Source organism: Rosa rugosa, chromosome 3, assembly GCF_958449725.1.
Source record: "Rosa rugosa chromosome 3, drRosRugo1.1, whole genome shotgun sequence".
Taxonomy (NCBI): domain Eukaryota; kingdom Viridiplantae; phylum Streptophyta; class Magnoliopsida; order Rosales; family Rosaceae; genus Rosa; species Rosa rugosa.
In genome coordinates this window covers 17,210,393-17,225,682 of record NC_084822.1, presented here as the reverse complement: position 1 = coordinate 17,225,682, position 15,290 = coordinate 17,210,393, and the positions used below count along the sequence as shown (strand labels likewise).

The 15,290-nt window shown below is 39.4% G+C and overlaps 1 protein-coding gene across 1 annotated transcript; it reads left to right on the top strand.

Annotated features, from left to right (window-relative positions):
• Positions 1-7,689: 7,689 nt before the first annotated feature.
• LOC133739563 (bifunctional dihydrofolate reductase-thymidylate synthase-like) lies at positions 7,690-12,483 on the top strand. Its single transcript, XM_062167343.1, has 12 exons — positions 7,690-7,939; positions 8,602-9,122; positions 9,204-9,603; positions 9,710-9,754; positions 9,961-10,026; positions 10,494-10,555; positions 10,650-10,724; positions 10,805-10,970; positions 11,061-11,184; positions 11,336-11,442; positions 11,536-11,718; positions 12,090-12,483. The coding sequence occupies exons 2-11, from the start codon at positions 8,689-8,691 to the stop codon at positions 11,644-11,646; spliced, it is 1,590 nt and encodes a 529-aa protein (XP_062023327.1). The 5' UTR covers positions 7,690-7,939; positions 8,602-8,688; the 3' UTR covers positions 11,647-11,718; positions 12,090-12,483.
• The last annotated feature ends 2,807 nt before the right edge of the window (positions 12,484-15,290 follow it).

The window sequence follows — 15,290 nt, the reverse complement described above, 5'->3', positions numbered from 1 at the left end:
TAGGGCACGTTAAATTGAGTCCATGCGCACGAAGCATGCTAAAATAGGAGTTAGTATGAATAAGTTAGGATAAAAAAAAATTTAGGTTACTAATCTAGAAACCCTAGTATAAATAACTAGTTACCAATGGTAACTTTTTATTTCATTCCGAAACCCTAACCTAGACACTATTTAGGTTACCCGACTGCTTGATCTGACTCGAACCCAAAACCTGGAAAGTCCATTTGGAGTGCCTCCCCGTACTTGCACGGTTTTTGGCCTTATCTTCCTTCAACCGTTATCCATTGGAGCAAATTGAAGCCTTTTAGCTTCGACAGTCCGTGCGACACAACCCGATCAGAATTTCCTCCTCCTGTCACCTGGAGCCGCGCCGCCACCTGTGTTTGAAAGCTCTTTCCATCGCGGTTCAAACTCATTAGGCCACCAACGTCAATTCGATCAGAGGAAGGAGAATCAACTATTTGAAGTTTTAGAAGGTAAATGTTGTGCTTTCTGTGTATAATTGGACTTCGATGTAGTTAGAGTAGTTCTTGGGCTTGTTGTTGTGATTGTAGAGAGCACATAGGCTCTTGGAAGTTGAGATGGTTGTTGTGTTTGAAGTGTAAATTTTGGTTTCTACAGGATTGGGTAGTCCATTTTTTGGAGTGATTCTGTCCAATTTTTGATAGAGTTTCTCCTAAAGTGGGTTCCGCAAAGCTATTTCGGATGAAATTTAGCTCTTGGGGGGGGGGGGGGGGGTTTTGTCAATCTCGGTCTGAATACTGATTGGGTGAGTGTATTACTAATTCGCTAACGTAACTGGGGTGTCTTGCTACTTACCCCCGATTTAAAAAAAAGAAGAAGAGAGAGACTTCATTAGTTATATGACATATGTTGTTTCATTATGAGATGACTTCGACTCCCTTCTAATTCTAGACATTCAATGAAAATTTTCATATACTTGAACCTAATTCTCGATGTGGTACCACTTTTATCAATTATTGTAAGGGCAGAACTTCAAAACATACAGACCACCCAAATCAACAAAATTAAGATGGATCCTTATGTACTAACTTATCGATTTCCAAAACTACACCAAACTGGTGCTGGTTTTGTTGTTGCAAACTTGCAACAACTGAAAAACTAGATGTTTCCGAACCAAAGCAGTAATTCTATAACTATTATATTATATAATTTTTTTTTTTGTATAAAAGATGTCAGCCTTTATTGAAATAGGGAAAATTACATGTGATAACGTCTAACTGCAATAACAGCTAGTACGAAATGAGGAGGAGAAAAATAAAAGTATTATGGTCTCTTAGGGAGCAGAATTATATTAAGTCGAATAGTTAAATTTTCGAACTACCTATATGCTCTTGACTAATTAAAACTCTAGAATATATAATCTAACATATAAAGAATTTACTGTGCTTTCATTGATAATAGGAGCCTCTTTATATAGAGGATTACAAGCATAGAAGTAGAGTTGTACATGGAAAGGTAATCATACAATGATTGGATATCCACGAATATCTCTGAGAATATCCCTAACATAAACCCTATTACAACTTGCATAAGTAACCTAGAGTTTGGGCCAGACACATATTCTGGATTTACTTGAACACTCCCCTTTGTGTCGCTCAAACGTGGTGCTCCTCTCGTTACCTCGTCAAAAACCCAGTGGGACAAAAATAATCTCGGTCAAAGGAGAAAAAGAGCACAACACACCCTTCACGTTTCGAGATCAACATGTGGACATCTCCCCCTGATGTCTGCTTCTCCCCCAGATGACTATGATCATGAGAGTTCGGATAACTTCCGCAAACGATGCTACCAACGTATTTCTCGAAAGTGGAATTAGGCGATGACTTAGTAACAAGTCTGCCATACTGTCCTCAGACAAACCTAGTTCATTTTGATCTTGAGGAGAGTATGTTTTGTTGCTGATTATGCTTTGTGTCATCGCTTTTGATGTAGCCTTGCTTCATTTGTTCAATGCAAGCGACATTATCCTCATAAATGCTCGTAGGCTCATTTCAGGTTAGACTTCATTTGCTGAACATGCGTAATTATGGATCCAATCCATAAAAATTCACTAACTACTTCATGAAGAGCAATAATCTCTGGATAGTTAGAAGATATACCGACAATGTTCTGTTTTGTAGAACTCCAAGATATCGCGGTCTTACCCATGGTAAACATATAACCAGTTTGGGAACGACCTTTGTGTGGGTCAGAGAGGTGCCCAGCATCAGCAAAACCTTCCAAAACACTAATGTTGTTTTGGGATGGGGATAGAGAACGCAGGCCAGTGTTGGTGGCGTTTTTGGTGTATGATGGGTCCAAATCTATCATCTCTCTGTAGGGATAGAACAAGCTCATATCAATCGTACATCTCAAGTATCGAAAGATATCTTTTACACTAGTCCAATGGCGGCGCATTGGCGCAAAACTATATCTAGCTAACAAGTTCACTACAAATGAGATGTCCGGTCTTGTGCATTGGGGTAAGTACAAGAATGCGCCTATAGTACTTAAGTAGGGCACTTCTGCCTCTAGCACATCTTCGTCATCATCCTTCGGACGAAGAGGATCCTTTTCAAGATCAAGACTACGGACGATCATGGGTATGCTTGAAGGCTTGACCTTGTCAAAACGCCTAAGCATCTATCAACACGATGCTCAAGTTCCAAACCAAGACATAATTGTGTTCTCCCAAGATCTTTCATCTCAAACTCGGATTTCAAGTGTTCAGTGGTTTCCCTTAACTCTTTAAGGGCTTCTAATGACGATCATGTCCAACATGAACCGCGATAGAATCCGGAACTTGTCATGAAAACGCGCGGCCCTATCCCTTCCCAATCAAGCAGTCACTTTAGTGAGCGTTTCAACCTCATTGCAAACGCTCTCTGTGGTCTAGAGCCACTTGACTTGGGTAAATGAAGTTCACCATGAACCTTCATGTATATTCCTTATCTGGATCCCCATAGAGATACGTAGTGACCACATTCGTAAGCTGCATGTTATGTTATTCTACAACTACTAAACTGAATGGGTAGTGGAGTGTAATGACATCCATTACGAGAGAATATGTCTCATCGTAGTCGATTCCAGAGTTTTGTGAAAAGCCTTGCGCCATAAGGCGAGATTACTATATCATTTTCTCATTACGCTTTCTAACGAATACCCATTAGTCAACAGGTTTTATGTAGGAGGTGTTGGCATCAGTGGCTCGAAAAATCTTCCTCTTCATTAGAGAATCCAACTTAACATGAATCGCATCTTTCCATTTAGGCCAGATTTCTCTACGTTGGCATTCATTCATCATCAGAGCGTGGTTCAATATCACCGGACTCAACAAATCATGCGCAATGAAATGTACGACTACATTATCAATCATGATGGAGTTTCTATCCTGCGTCTTATGTACACTAGTGTAATTATCTAAGAGCTCTATATTCTCAGGAATATGTTCTAACGTTGACGCGTCCCCCAACGATAACCATAATCCGGAAGGTTTCATGAGATGGATTTTGAGTGTCGATGATCAAAAGAGAGCTCTATATTCTCAGGAATAGGTTTTGACGTTGAGGCGTCTCCCAACAATAACCATAATCCGGAAGGTTCTCATGAGACGGATTTTGAGTGTCGATGATCAAAGGATTGAGTTATGCCAAAGTATCCTTCAAACTCATGGGCCTCTCATGCATTCTAGCTGGGGCCATGGCCTTTAACGCTAGAGTGCCACTCTCTATGGCGTTGGCGCCATGCCTACCTTCGTGTAGGGTGGCGCAACGTCCTCTCGTAGGGACGTCCATCCTTGCAGATATGTTTGCAGCAGATATGTGTGATCTCGTCACTTTAGCGGGGATTGAGATGAGACATAGTGGGGACAGATCACAACAATTCCTGTCGTTCCTGCTGAACATCCGTGTTCTTATCTCCCCCTAACGACGGGAAGACTGTCTCATCAAAGTGACAATCCGTAAATCTAGCGGTAAGGAGATCGCCTTGCAAGGGCATTAAGTGGTGGACGATTTGTTGGAGTCTCAAATCCAACTTAGTTGCCCATTCGTCTGTAAGGACCCCTCATAATGTGCTGTGGTGGCTCAATTGGCATATAAATGACACACTTAAATATGCGTAAGTACGAGATACTTGTACCCAGTCACTAGATGTAACGCAGAGATTGTTTGAGCGGCGGTGGGTGGTAGATGAATTAGCATAGCTGCGATATTGCATCACCCCAAGCGGATATAGGAAGATTGGTGCGCATTACCAATGTCCCGACTACCATCGTAGTCGTTTCCGCGAAACTATTTGGGTGTGTACATGGGAATATGATGTCCAACATCAGTCCCAGTGATATGCAATAATCATCGAAAATCTTCGATGTAAATTCTCTAGCATTGTCAAGTCTGATTGACTGAATGAGATGATCTGGGGAGTGAGCCCGTTGTCATATGATATGTGCTAGGAGTGTAGTATAAGTAGCATGATAAGTGGACAATGACACAACACGTGACCAACATGCTTGTCAACCAACATCATGAAATATTTAAACGTCCGCAAGTTAGTTGAATCAGTCCACAGAATCCCCTCGGATTCTATATAAGAACAGAATGAGTATTTTCGTATCCTTTGCATAGGACGGTCTCGGTCCTAATTTGCATAAGGAACAAGCTTTGAAAAATGAGTGAGGGGCCTTGGAAGCAACCAATGAGGATTTTGGTTGGGCCTGAGCGTTTGAAGTGCTATTCGAAGCAAAATTTATGACTACATCACCCATCATGGCGTCATAACCATGGGAAGTGGCATACATGGCGTCATAGCCATGGGAATTGGCATCCATGACTTCATGGCCATGGGTGGCGTCTACTATGACGTCATCAAGGGGGACGGTGGCGGCCGTAGGCCTGCAGTGGATGGCGGCGGCGGCTGTCACACTCAGTCCGGGAATCAATCTTTGATTCTTACTTCGTTTTTCTCGAAAGAATAGATGTCCTTGTGAAGTCTTTAGTAGACGGATCATCATATTATGACTAGGATGACCTATCCTGTCGTGACAAAGCCAATATGTGTCTAAGTCCAAGGGATCTTCTCTCATAACTTTATTGGATTTAATAGCTAGAATAGTGGTGACATAAAATCCACTAGTGAGACACATACGTTTCTCTAAGATGCGTCTTTATTCGTAATGATTAGAGGTAGTGCAAATGAACTCTTTTCCGTTCTCTTCATGCGTTTTGCATGGAATCCGTTGACTTAAATAGCTTAGTATGGTTCGATTTGCCCTAGGAGCGTAGAGAGTTTTTGTGATGGTAATCAAGGTGCCATTTGGCAAGCGGAGTCTGGGCTATTCCATGTCCTTGAAATAATCCTCATGGCCCAGCCATCATAGTCACAAAGTAATATACTCATAATCAAAATGGAGTCATAATAAAAAGAACTCGAAATTTTATTCATAAGCCAACGGAGTACATCATTGTTTCTTAACTATGAAGAGAATCTAATTCAAATACTAGCTAATGCAAAACAATGGTAGTCATTTGACTTCGTTCGGTAACTCCAAAATAAATATGACCAGGTGAGTAGAGAGATGTCGGTGGAGCAAACCTCACTTAAGTACCACTTATCTCAAAACCTTCCTAGACATCATACTCACTTTGGATGAGCCTAGTTAAAGAAAAACTAAACCAATGACATTTACTACAAAATAGATGGCAATTGCCTATTACATCTCTTGAAAAAATAAAGACTTAAACAGAATTGGCGATCTATTGATCCTAGCCAAATTTGAAGTCTTCAACCCTTTACTCTAGATCACCTTCTTGATCTTCTTGTTCCACATAGTGAGCTTCTCTTACTTCACAATATGCTTTGTAGACAGTGACAATATCTTCACGAACTCTACAAATGTGTGCCCAATGACCGGATGCTCCACATCGAGAACCATACATCTCTGTGCTCAGACTCCATTGATTGAGGCGCTTTGAAAGCGTCATTTGGATGACTCTTAGTGTTGGTGGCGTCACCAACATGGCCAGAGGTGTTGCCTCTTTCTCTCTTTCCATGTTGATCTCTTCGTTTCCGTGTTCGCCTATTTTGACGGTTACCTTCCTTATTAGAGCAAGAATATGGACCAAAACGTCCAGAAATATCCCTAGATTTAGGGTTTCGCTCTTGGCGCCCTTCCTTAGGGAAGTGTCTATAATTGGACTCCAGAATATGCTCTGTTCCCACGGGCCTCAAATTATAGTTTTTCACAAGGATGTTGTCATGCTTTTCAGCAACATTCATAGCTCCAATGAGCTCATGAAACCTTGTAATCCGTCATGCAGTAACATCGATTCGATAGTTCTTAGCAACCATCAAAGCAGAGACGGGGAAGGTAGAGAGAGTCCTCTCGATCAACATCGCATCTGTAATATCTTTTCCACAGAATTCCATGCATCAAGGATTTAATGCGAAGTGCTTCCGAGTTGTAGTCAAGAACAGTCTTGAAATCACAGAAGCGGAGGCTATGTCATCTCACTTCTAGATCAGGAAGCAAGTAGTCACGGACATTGCCAAATCTTTCTTCGAGTGAGACCCACAACCTTCTGGGGTCTTCTTCATTCATATACTTGTACTGGAGTGAATCATCCATATAACGAGTCATTAGGATGATGGCTTTAGCCTTATTTGCCTCCAACGCTGCTCTATTTGCTTCCAAAGCTTGAGCTTGCTCAACAGTTAACACATCCTGGCTAGGCTCAAGAATCGTATCCAGGATTCCTTCGGCCTTGAGATGCTGGCATACATCATGACCCCACTTGTGATATCCAGAGCCAGTTGTTCCCAATGGAGCAAAGTCCAATTTGTTCAGGTTACTCATCCTGAAAAGAGAACAAGGAAAAATGGTTAGTTTCGGAGCTGAAAAAGCTACCACGAAAATAATAGAAATTTCTGAGAGTAATCGCTTCCAAGAAATTAGAAATTTTTTAGCGTAATCGCTCCCAAGAAATTCGATTCCAAGAGGTGTTGGATTAGATCGAAACAATGACGTAAGTGGTTGATCATAAATTCTCTACAAACTCTAAGTTTGGAGATCTCAACAAGCTCCAAGCTTAGAGATAGCATAAACCCCCACAATTTGGCTTAATTAGGTCTCCTCTATGAAGAAGAAGAAGAAGAAGAAGAAGAAGAAGAAGGGAGGTTGCAAGCATTATATTTTAATTTTACAATTAGTAGATAATATGTGTCAAGAGACTAGCATTATCTAAATGCAGTTTTATTGTACAAAGTCGTAAGCCCTTGATATATATAATCTTAAGTGATGATGAGAGTGAGTAATTGAGTTAGAATTACGTTAGGTAAGGGGTTCAAACAAATCCCATGTGACCCAAAGATATCGCTTTTGTTCAAGATTAATATCAGTAGATCGTAATAGATGAAATCGAGTCGATCCTTAAATAATTATAAAAAAAAAAAAAGGAAGGAGAAAAAGAAAAGAAAAAAATTGGGGCAGTGGAGATAAAGACTGGAAAAGCAGGGGCATTTGAGCTTGTATACCCCGCCACAATGGACTTTGGCGGAACTCCGCGTCAACCGTTTCTTTGGATTTCTTCGCCTCCATGTCATGTCAGTGTGTTGCAGTTAATTTCCGTTTTCCCTTTTTTGCCCCTCACCTTTTCTTTTTTATCCTTTTTCTCTTTTTCTCCCCCAGTCCAGACTCTCACAGAGAGAGAGAGAGAAGAGGGAAAACGACTGAAAGCGAGAAGAAGAAAGCGGTTTCGGCCTTGGGCTCCTGGTTTATTTATTTATTTATTTTCTTTTCTCCTTTCTGCTCCACTCTCGCCTCTTCCCCTCTAACATTGCCCCCAATTCGCTCCACTCTAAAACCCTAATTCTTCAGCCCCAACTTGCTGCCACTCTTGCCTCCCATCCCTCCAAAATTTCGCTCCACCGTTTAAGATCGGTCAGTTGCTTCTCGCATTTCACCTTTCTATTTCTATTTTTCCAGCTCTATTTTTTTTTTTTTTGGTGATTATGTGAGGGTTTTATTGTTTATACTTCATCTCTGATACTGCTGCTGGGTTTACTTGTATGTCCTTTTTTTTTCATCGTGATTAATAGTTGTTGGGCATTTGTTGCATTTTGTTTTTGGGTATGATTGGAATTTGCTGTCTTGTTGACTTTTGCATTGTACATAGGTTTTACTGTTAGTGAGTAATCTGTATTATGATGAAGCTTTAGATTGTATTTTAGTGTAGAGAATCCTTAGATGCTATCGATTTGTGGAAATTGATTTTGGGGCCAACAGTAATGATGAAAAACTTAAACTAAAAAGAACAGATTATTTTGGTAGTAGTCTTACTAGCACCCATTATTTTGTTGGTGCTTTTTCTATGGTTATAGGATCAATTATACATTGGATTTGGTGGCAGTTCTTTGCACGCCCAATTTCGTTGAAATTTTTTTAGATTATCAACATATAGGCTATTCTTTATTCTTAGTTTCGTTTTTGTGTACTTTTTCTTTTCAAAAGATTTTATGCACTCTCACTAATCTCTTTCTTTGTCTTGATTACCCTATCCATATATTTGTACTCGTATTTTGACATTTATCTTACTATCGTAGGCCTTGCCGCACTTCCAGAATAATTGGCTGTGCGGTCCTCGTTTGAAGTTGCTACCTTTGAGTCTGTGTCGTTCCTTGTATTCAACAATGGCTGGTGAAGTAGTGACCGCAAATGGAAATGGCAATGGCAATGGAAACACCCAGCTGAATCCACAGAGGACTTACCAAGTTGTTGTGGCTGCAACTCGAGAAATGGGTATTGGAAAGGATGGGAAACTACCTTGGAGACTTCCTTCTGATCTCAAGTTCTTTAAGGATGTCACTGTAACCACATCAGATCCCGGAAAAAAGAATGCAATTATAATGGGCAGAAAAACATGGGAGAGCATTCCCCCTGAGCATCGGCCTCTACCTGGACGCCTTAATGTTGTTCTGACTCGTTCTGGGAGTTTTGATATTGCTACTGCAGAGAATGTCGTCATATGTGGGAGCATGACCTCTGCTCTGGAGCTGTTAGCTGCTTCTCCTTACTGTCTGTCAATTGACAAAGTGTTTCTCATAGGAGGTGGCCAGATATTGAGGTGTGATTTTGTTGTTTACTTTGGTATTGAAAACTGTTTTCTTCTTTCTTCTCTTATTCACATTAACATTTATGTATCCAGGGAAGCTCTCAATGGGCCTGGCTGTGATGCAATTCACATTACAGAAATAGAGACCAACATTGAATGTGATACTTTTATCCCTGCAATTGATTCCACTGTATTTCAGCCATGGTATTCATCTTTTCCCAAGGTGGAGAATAGCATTCGTTATTCCTTCACGACTTATGTGCGTGTGAGGAGTTCTGAAGTTGGATCCCTTTGTGAAAACAATGATCTGAACTGTAATAGTAGGTCGGATTCCATTAAGTGTGAGGTAAAGAAGTTCTCTTTCCTCCCCAAGATGATTTTCGAGAAACATGAGGAGTACCTGTATCTAAATCTGGTTCAAGATATACTCTCAGATGGTACTTCTAAGGATGATAGGACCGGGACTGGTACTTTATCAAAATTTGGTTGCCAGGTAATGTCAAACTAAACTGGAAAAAAGAGGAAGTTCTTTTCTTTTAACAGTCTATTGATTAAATACTGATAAGGTATATTTACACATTTTCATTGTATCTCCACAGATGCGGTTCAATCTGCGCAGAACTTTTCCTCTTCTAACAACCAAGGTATGGCATATGTTTCTTTTAAGATCTTTGTTGTTTCCCTCTTGACCTACATTATACTACTAGTTTTATGTTTCTATTATGAATTGGTTACATCTTTTCACTAAATTGGATTGAACCCATTTTCTTTCTGCACAAAGTTGCATTACTGGAATTATCTTTTTATTTCAATATAATATTGACGTAGAATGTGATCATTGGGTTCATAGAAAGTATTTTGGCGAGGGGTTGTCGAAGAACTTCTGTGGTTCCTTAGTGGTTCAACCAATGCCAAGGTATTACTCTCTTTTTTGAACATTTTAAACCATATATATTGTTTTCCTTGTTTCATATACTTTACATCATTTTAATGGGACTATGTTGGAGCAAGTGGTTTTGCTAGTTTGTTGAGAGCTCGATTTATCTTTCCAAATTTGAGCATTCTGAACCGGTGCGTTGTTCTACAATAATATGCTAGAAGTTATGACTTATTAGGACGATTCAGTCAACCATTTCTTGGAATATGCCTATAGATTGTGAATTAAGAGCAGCTGAAAGGTTGACATTTTGAAGTTCTTGCATTTTAAATATGTTCTTGTTTCACTTGGAAAAGAAACATCTGTTTATATTATAACTTTGCATGAAGATGGGACAAATAGGCACCTTGCTAGTCTCTAAATAGCAAGATTTGTGACACAAACAGCCAGTGAGAGAGAAGTTTATGCAAAGTATCTTACATGTAGTGCTTATTTGATATCCTCAGGTCCTTCAGGAGAAAGGCATCCGCATATGGGATGGAAATGCATCTAGAGACTACCTTGATAGGCAAGTATTGGACTTCCCACATGTGGGTGTTTGTGTCTATGATGAGTAATTTAGTTTGTGCAGTTTTATATGACATATGTGTCTGCTGTTTCAGCATTGGTTTAACTGGCAGGGAGGAGGGCGACTTAGGACCAGTTTATGGGTTCCAGTGGCGACACTTTGGTGCCAGGTTGGTGAACTCCTATTAGTTGAATGATCTATATTATGAAGCCTAACTTCAAGTCCACCTAATTCTCTTTCGAATAATAGGTATACTGACATGCATGCTGACTACACTGGCCAAGGATTTGACCAGTTGTTAGATGTTATTGACAAGATCAAAAATAATCCTGATGATCGACGGATTATACTTTCAGCCTGGAATCCTTCTGATCTGAAATTGATGGCACTTCCACCTTGTCACATGTTTGCTCAGGTTTGTCTTGAGATGGAATCATGGTACAAATTTTGTTTTCATTATCATAAACCTTTTGTTTTGTTACATTCTTCTATCTTCTCTTTGCAGTTCTATGTCGCAAAAGGAGAGTTATCATGCCAAATGTATCAGCGTTCTGCTGACATGGGCCTGGGCGTGCCATTTAACATCGCGTCATATTCGCTTCTGACATGCATGATTGCTCATGTCTGTGGTATGCATTCTCTAGGAAACTCCTTATTAGTATTTGGTTGGATCTTAATTGCTGACCTCTTTGTGTTCATTGGCTATGTGGAGGTGTTCATACCTTAATTCTGATGTTTTGTATTTAAATTTTGTCTTTAATACAATTATGTGTTGCGCAGATCTTGTTCCAGGTGATTTCGTTCACGTTTTAGGGGATGCTCATGTTTACCGCACTCATATCAGGCCTCTGCAGGAGCAACTTCAGAAACTGCCCAAGCCTCTTCCAGTAAGTGTAATAAGTTACAGATTTGATCTTGTTCCTCTCTCATTTCCACCCTTATATGTTTTTTTACATCTGCCTACTTCCATTTCAATGCAGATTTTGAAGATCAACCCTGATAAAAAGAATATAGATTCATTTGTGGCAGCTGATTTCGAACTCATAGGTTATAATCCCCATGAGAAGATAGAAATGAAAATGGCTGTGTGAGGCTCTCTCAAATTTTCAGCAGAGAGCTCAAAAATTTTCTTTATTAGCGGCCAATACGGCTCTTTATTATAGGTAAGGACATGACTTTATTCTGCTTATACCTCAGTATGCTTTAAAAAACATATTTATATAATAAGCTGGATAGATTCTTTGCAGGCATAGAGTTTACAAATGCATCTCTGTCCTTCTAATTAGTTGGCAATTGGCAGAGTTGATTATTGTCTATTGTCATCTTTAGAGTATTCGTATGGTCTGCCTTATGTGTTTTTTTGGCTAGTTTCATAAACAAACTGAAGACTAGGAAGGAAATAGAAGCAGGCAGCCCTCTCGTGCCAATTACACTATTCCATAAGCTTGAACAAACTTAGTTTGAAGAAGTTAAATTTTTATTCTTCAAGTTTGTGAAATGTTATGAGACTGAATCTTTGAACATCATGTTTCAGGTGCAGGAAATGGAGTTTCATGTTGGTGTAGGCTTCAATACAATTGAATAACTGCTAGTAGGATATACTTCAAGCTTTGCATCTGTAGTAATTAACTGGGAATCCTTTAGTTCCAAATATATGTGGTGGTTCTAAGGTGATTTAGGATACTTGGATTTTGCCCCCTCCCTTCTGAGCTTGCTTTTCAGTTTCACTGTTTTCTTATGGGCAGTGGCCATCACTTTCCTAATGACTAAAACTACTATAACTACTATATGGTGTACTGTTATAAGACAACAGAGTTGGATCACATGACTTCTTGGTGCGGTATATTTGGTGCATTATTTGTCCTCAAAGTTTAAGATCAATGGACTGGTCAAGTATTATGATTGTACTCAGGTTTCTATTATTGTCATTTTGCTTGTGGATCTCGGGTGTTGCTTTCAAATTGAGGATTAATAAATTAACAGTATTAGGTGAGGAAAGGTGAATGGTGAGGGTATATCAGACGAACACCACTGTTCATCTGGTCAGTTGTTGACCAAAGAATTTATGCTCAATAACCATTAGATTTACATCCAAGGGTGGAAAACAAAACACCTAAACTTAATAATAATTCTTTATGCCCTTAGATTTACATCCAAGGGTGGTTGAGCATTATTTTCTTGGTCAATAACTGACCAGATGAACATTTTCGATCAGACCAAAATGTCAAAATTTAGACACAAACCCACAGCAGACCTGCCGATTTTTTAAATTTCTGGTCTTTTTTACTCGCTCTTGCTCAAGAATGCTGCCCTAACCCATCTTCTTGATCACACAGTATCGTGTCCATGAATTTTCCATGCTCTTGCAGTACTCATGTGCCATATAAAATTGCAAACAACCTCTTAGGGCAACTCCAACAATAGGGTGCCACACCAGTTTTCTTCCCATTATGGCTTCTAGAAACAGTGAAGGAGCCTTTTATGCTTTCATCCAACATTCATGGACCCAAGATGGGCCAAATGGCTTTCTAATTTTGTCAACGTAAGGATTATCGCGCGGCTTTGCTCGGAAACTAGGACTTAAATATGTGCTATATTATTAGGGGGCAATAAAACTAGACGCCTTACTCCGGTCACGGGTCACCGGAGTCCCGTGAGTTCTCTCTCTAAGTGACAAAGAGAGAGAGGGCAAAATTGTCTCAAAAATAAACAAAAAACAATAAAAAAAATACTTAATTGGATATTATGGTAGATATACACTCCTTTATACGGGGAAGTACTTGGTAAATGATTCTCAAAAGTCAAAACTAGTTCTTATAAATGCATTTATAACTCAACCGAGACAATTTTTTGTAAATTCTTTTATTTATAACTAATTTTTCTAATATTTAAAATCGTTTTTGAGTCTCCGAAAAAGCTAATCCAACAAACCCCTAAGAAGTCTTTGCTAAAAAAATAATAATAATAATTAGGGTTAAATACTGCTTACTCCCTATACTTATAGAGTTTCATCGTTTCAGTCCCTGACCTTTGAATTTCACCTAAAAAGTCATTGAACTCCCAATTTCCTCCTAATTAGTCCCTGCGGTCAAAAACTCCGTTATCTTCCCCTAAAAAAGTCTATTATACCCTCAATTACTTCAAAAAAAAAAATTCTCTTCCTCTATTTTTTTATTTTCTTTATTATTTTTTTCTTTTTACCTCTTCTTCTTCCGGCTTTCTCGCATCCTTTTATTCATCTCCTCATCAAGATGGTTCCAATCCACACACCTTCAAGAGGTGAAATGAAAAAAAGAAATAAAAGAGAGAGAAAATAAAAGAAATAAAAGTGAGGGCATAAAAGACATTTTTGGCAAATTTAACAGAAAATTTTGACGGCAGGGACCAATTGGGAGAAAATTGAGAGTTCAGGGACTTTTTAGGTGAAATTCGAAGGTCAGGGACTGAAACGATGAAACCCTACAAGTATATGGAGTAAACAGTATTTAATCCAAAAAAGAAACTCGAAATTCACGCTAGACGCCACCTCAAGTATGCTCCTGACTACCAACTGGCAGAGCTTAAGCGTGCCCACTAGAGATAGCGGCTTGACGGGGGTCTTCTGGGCCTACGGTTTAGCTTTGATCTCACTCAGGTCTTATAGAGCCTAACACCTCCATAAAAAGTCTTTGGACCTCTTGTTTTGAGTTGTTCACTAGAGTTGGGCCTTCTTCGACTTTGTTTTGGACTTATTGCTCCTTGCATATGTTAACTTCTAGGTGGTCCTGGACGATTTGTGGGGGTCATTTACTAGGGTTGAATTCATCAACCCAAGAATTTATTTACACCTTGAGCTTGAGGTTGTGACGCCCTGGAATTTCCCACGTGAATCTGGAATGGAGTTTTTTGTCCACGTAGCTGTCCCAATATTTTCTCCTTTTAAGCGTCATAAATTTTATGAGTCATGAGCTCAATTTTTATGTCATCGGTCATTCATCATATTGCTGTGATATATAGAGAAATTTAAGCATTAACTATTAACTATTTGGCTATTTCTTACCGTGTCCTTTTAAGTTAATTGATAATTTTGCGCATCATCTGACAAAGAAAACTCAACCAACACAGTAAAATAAGTTGTATGGACATCCAATAAAGAACTAAAATAGAATGGGTATATGATAATATCTCGAATTCATTGTACAAATAGTTAAACTTACACTGATTTATTAAACAAGAGAACTAACTTATTCATAAGAAAACATTTATTGGACTTCAACGGAGGAAGGTAATCTTTGCACTAATTTACGACAAATCTGTTCCAATTAGTTGGGCTTGTACTCTTCACACGACGACGAAGCCAGCTTGTGGGTTGTATGTAAGAAGTTACCAAACGGATCCTTGCTTGACGATTGCGCCAGGTTGCCTGTATGGAAGAAGCTGCGAGATGCTCCCATTGCTCCAATTGAGAAGCATTTACCTCTCTGCTAAAAAACCACCAGAATTTAAAGAAAATACTCTTTAAGTCGCTGGCTCTAATAGCAAATGCTTCAACTTTTTCTTGTGCGATGACATTCCTATTCGAGATGGGTAAATCAAGATATAAAGGAGATTTGAACGCCCAATTTAAGAGTTCATCGCCATAAAAATCTCCCTTTTTAAGCCACTTGTTGCTTGAAGAACCACTGCTAGTTCCGCCATGGGAGTAAGTGACTGCGCTGCCTTGAGTGAATAAGAGCATCTTCCCGAGTGGCTTCCC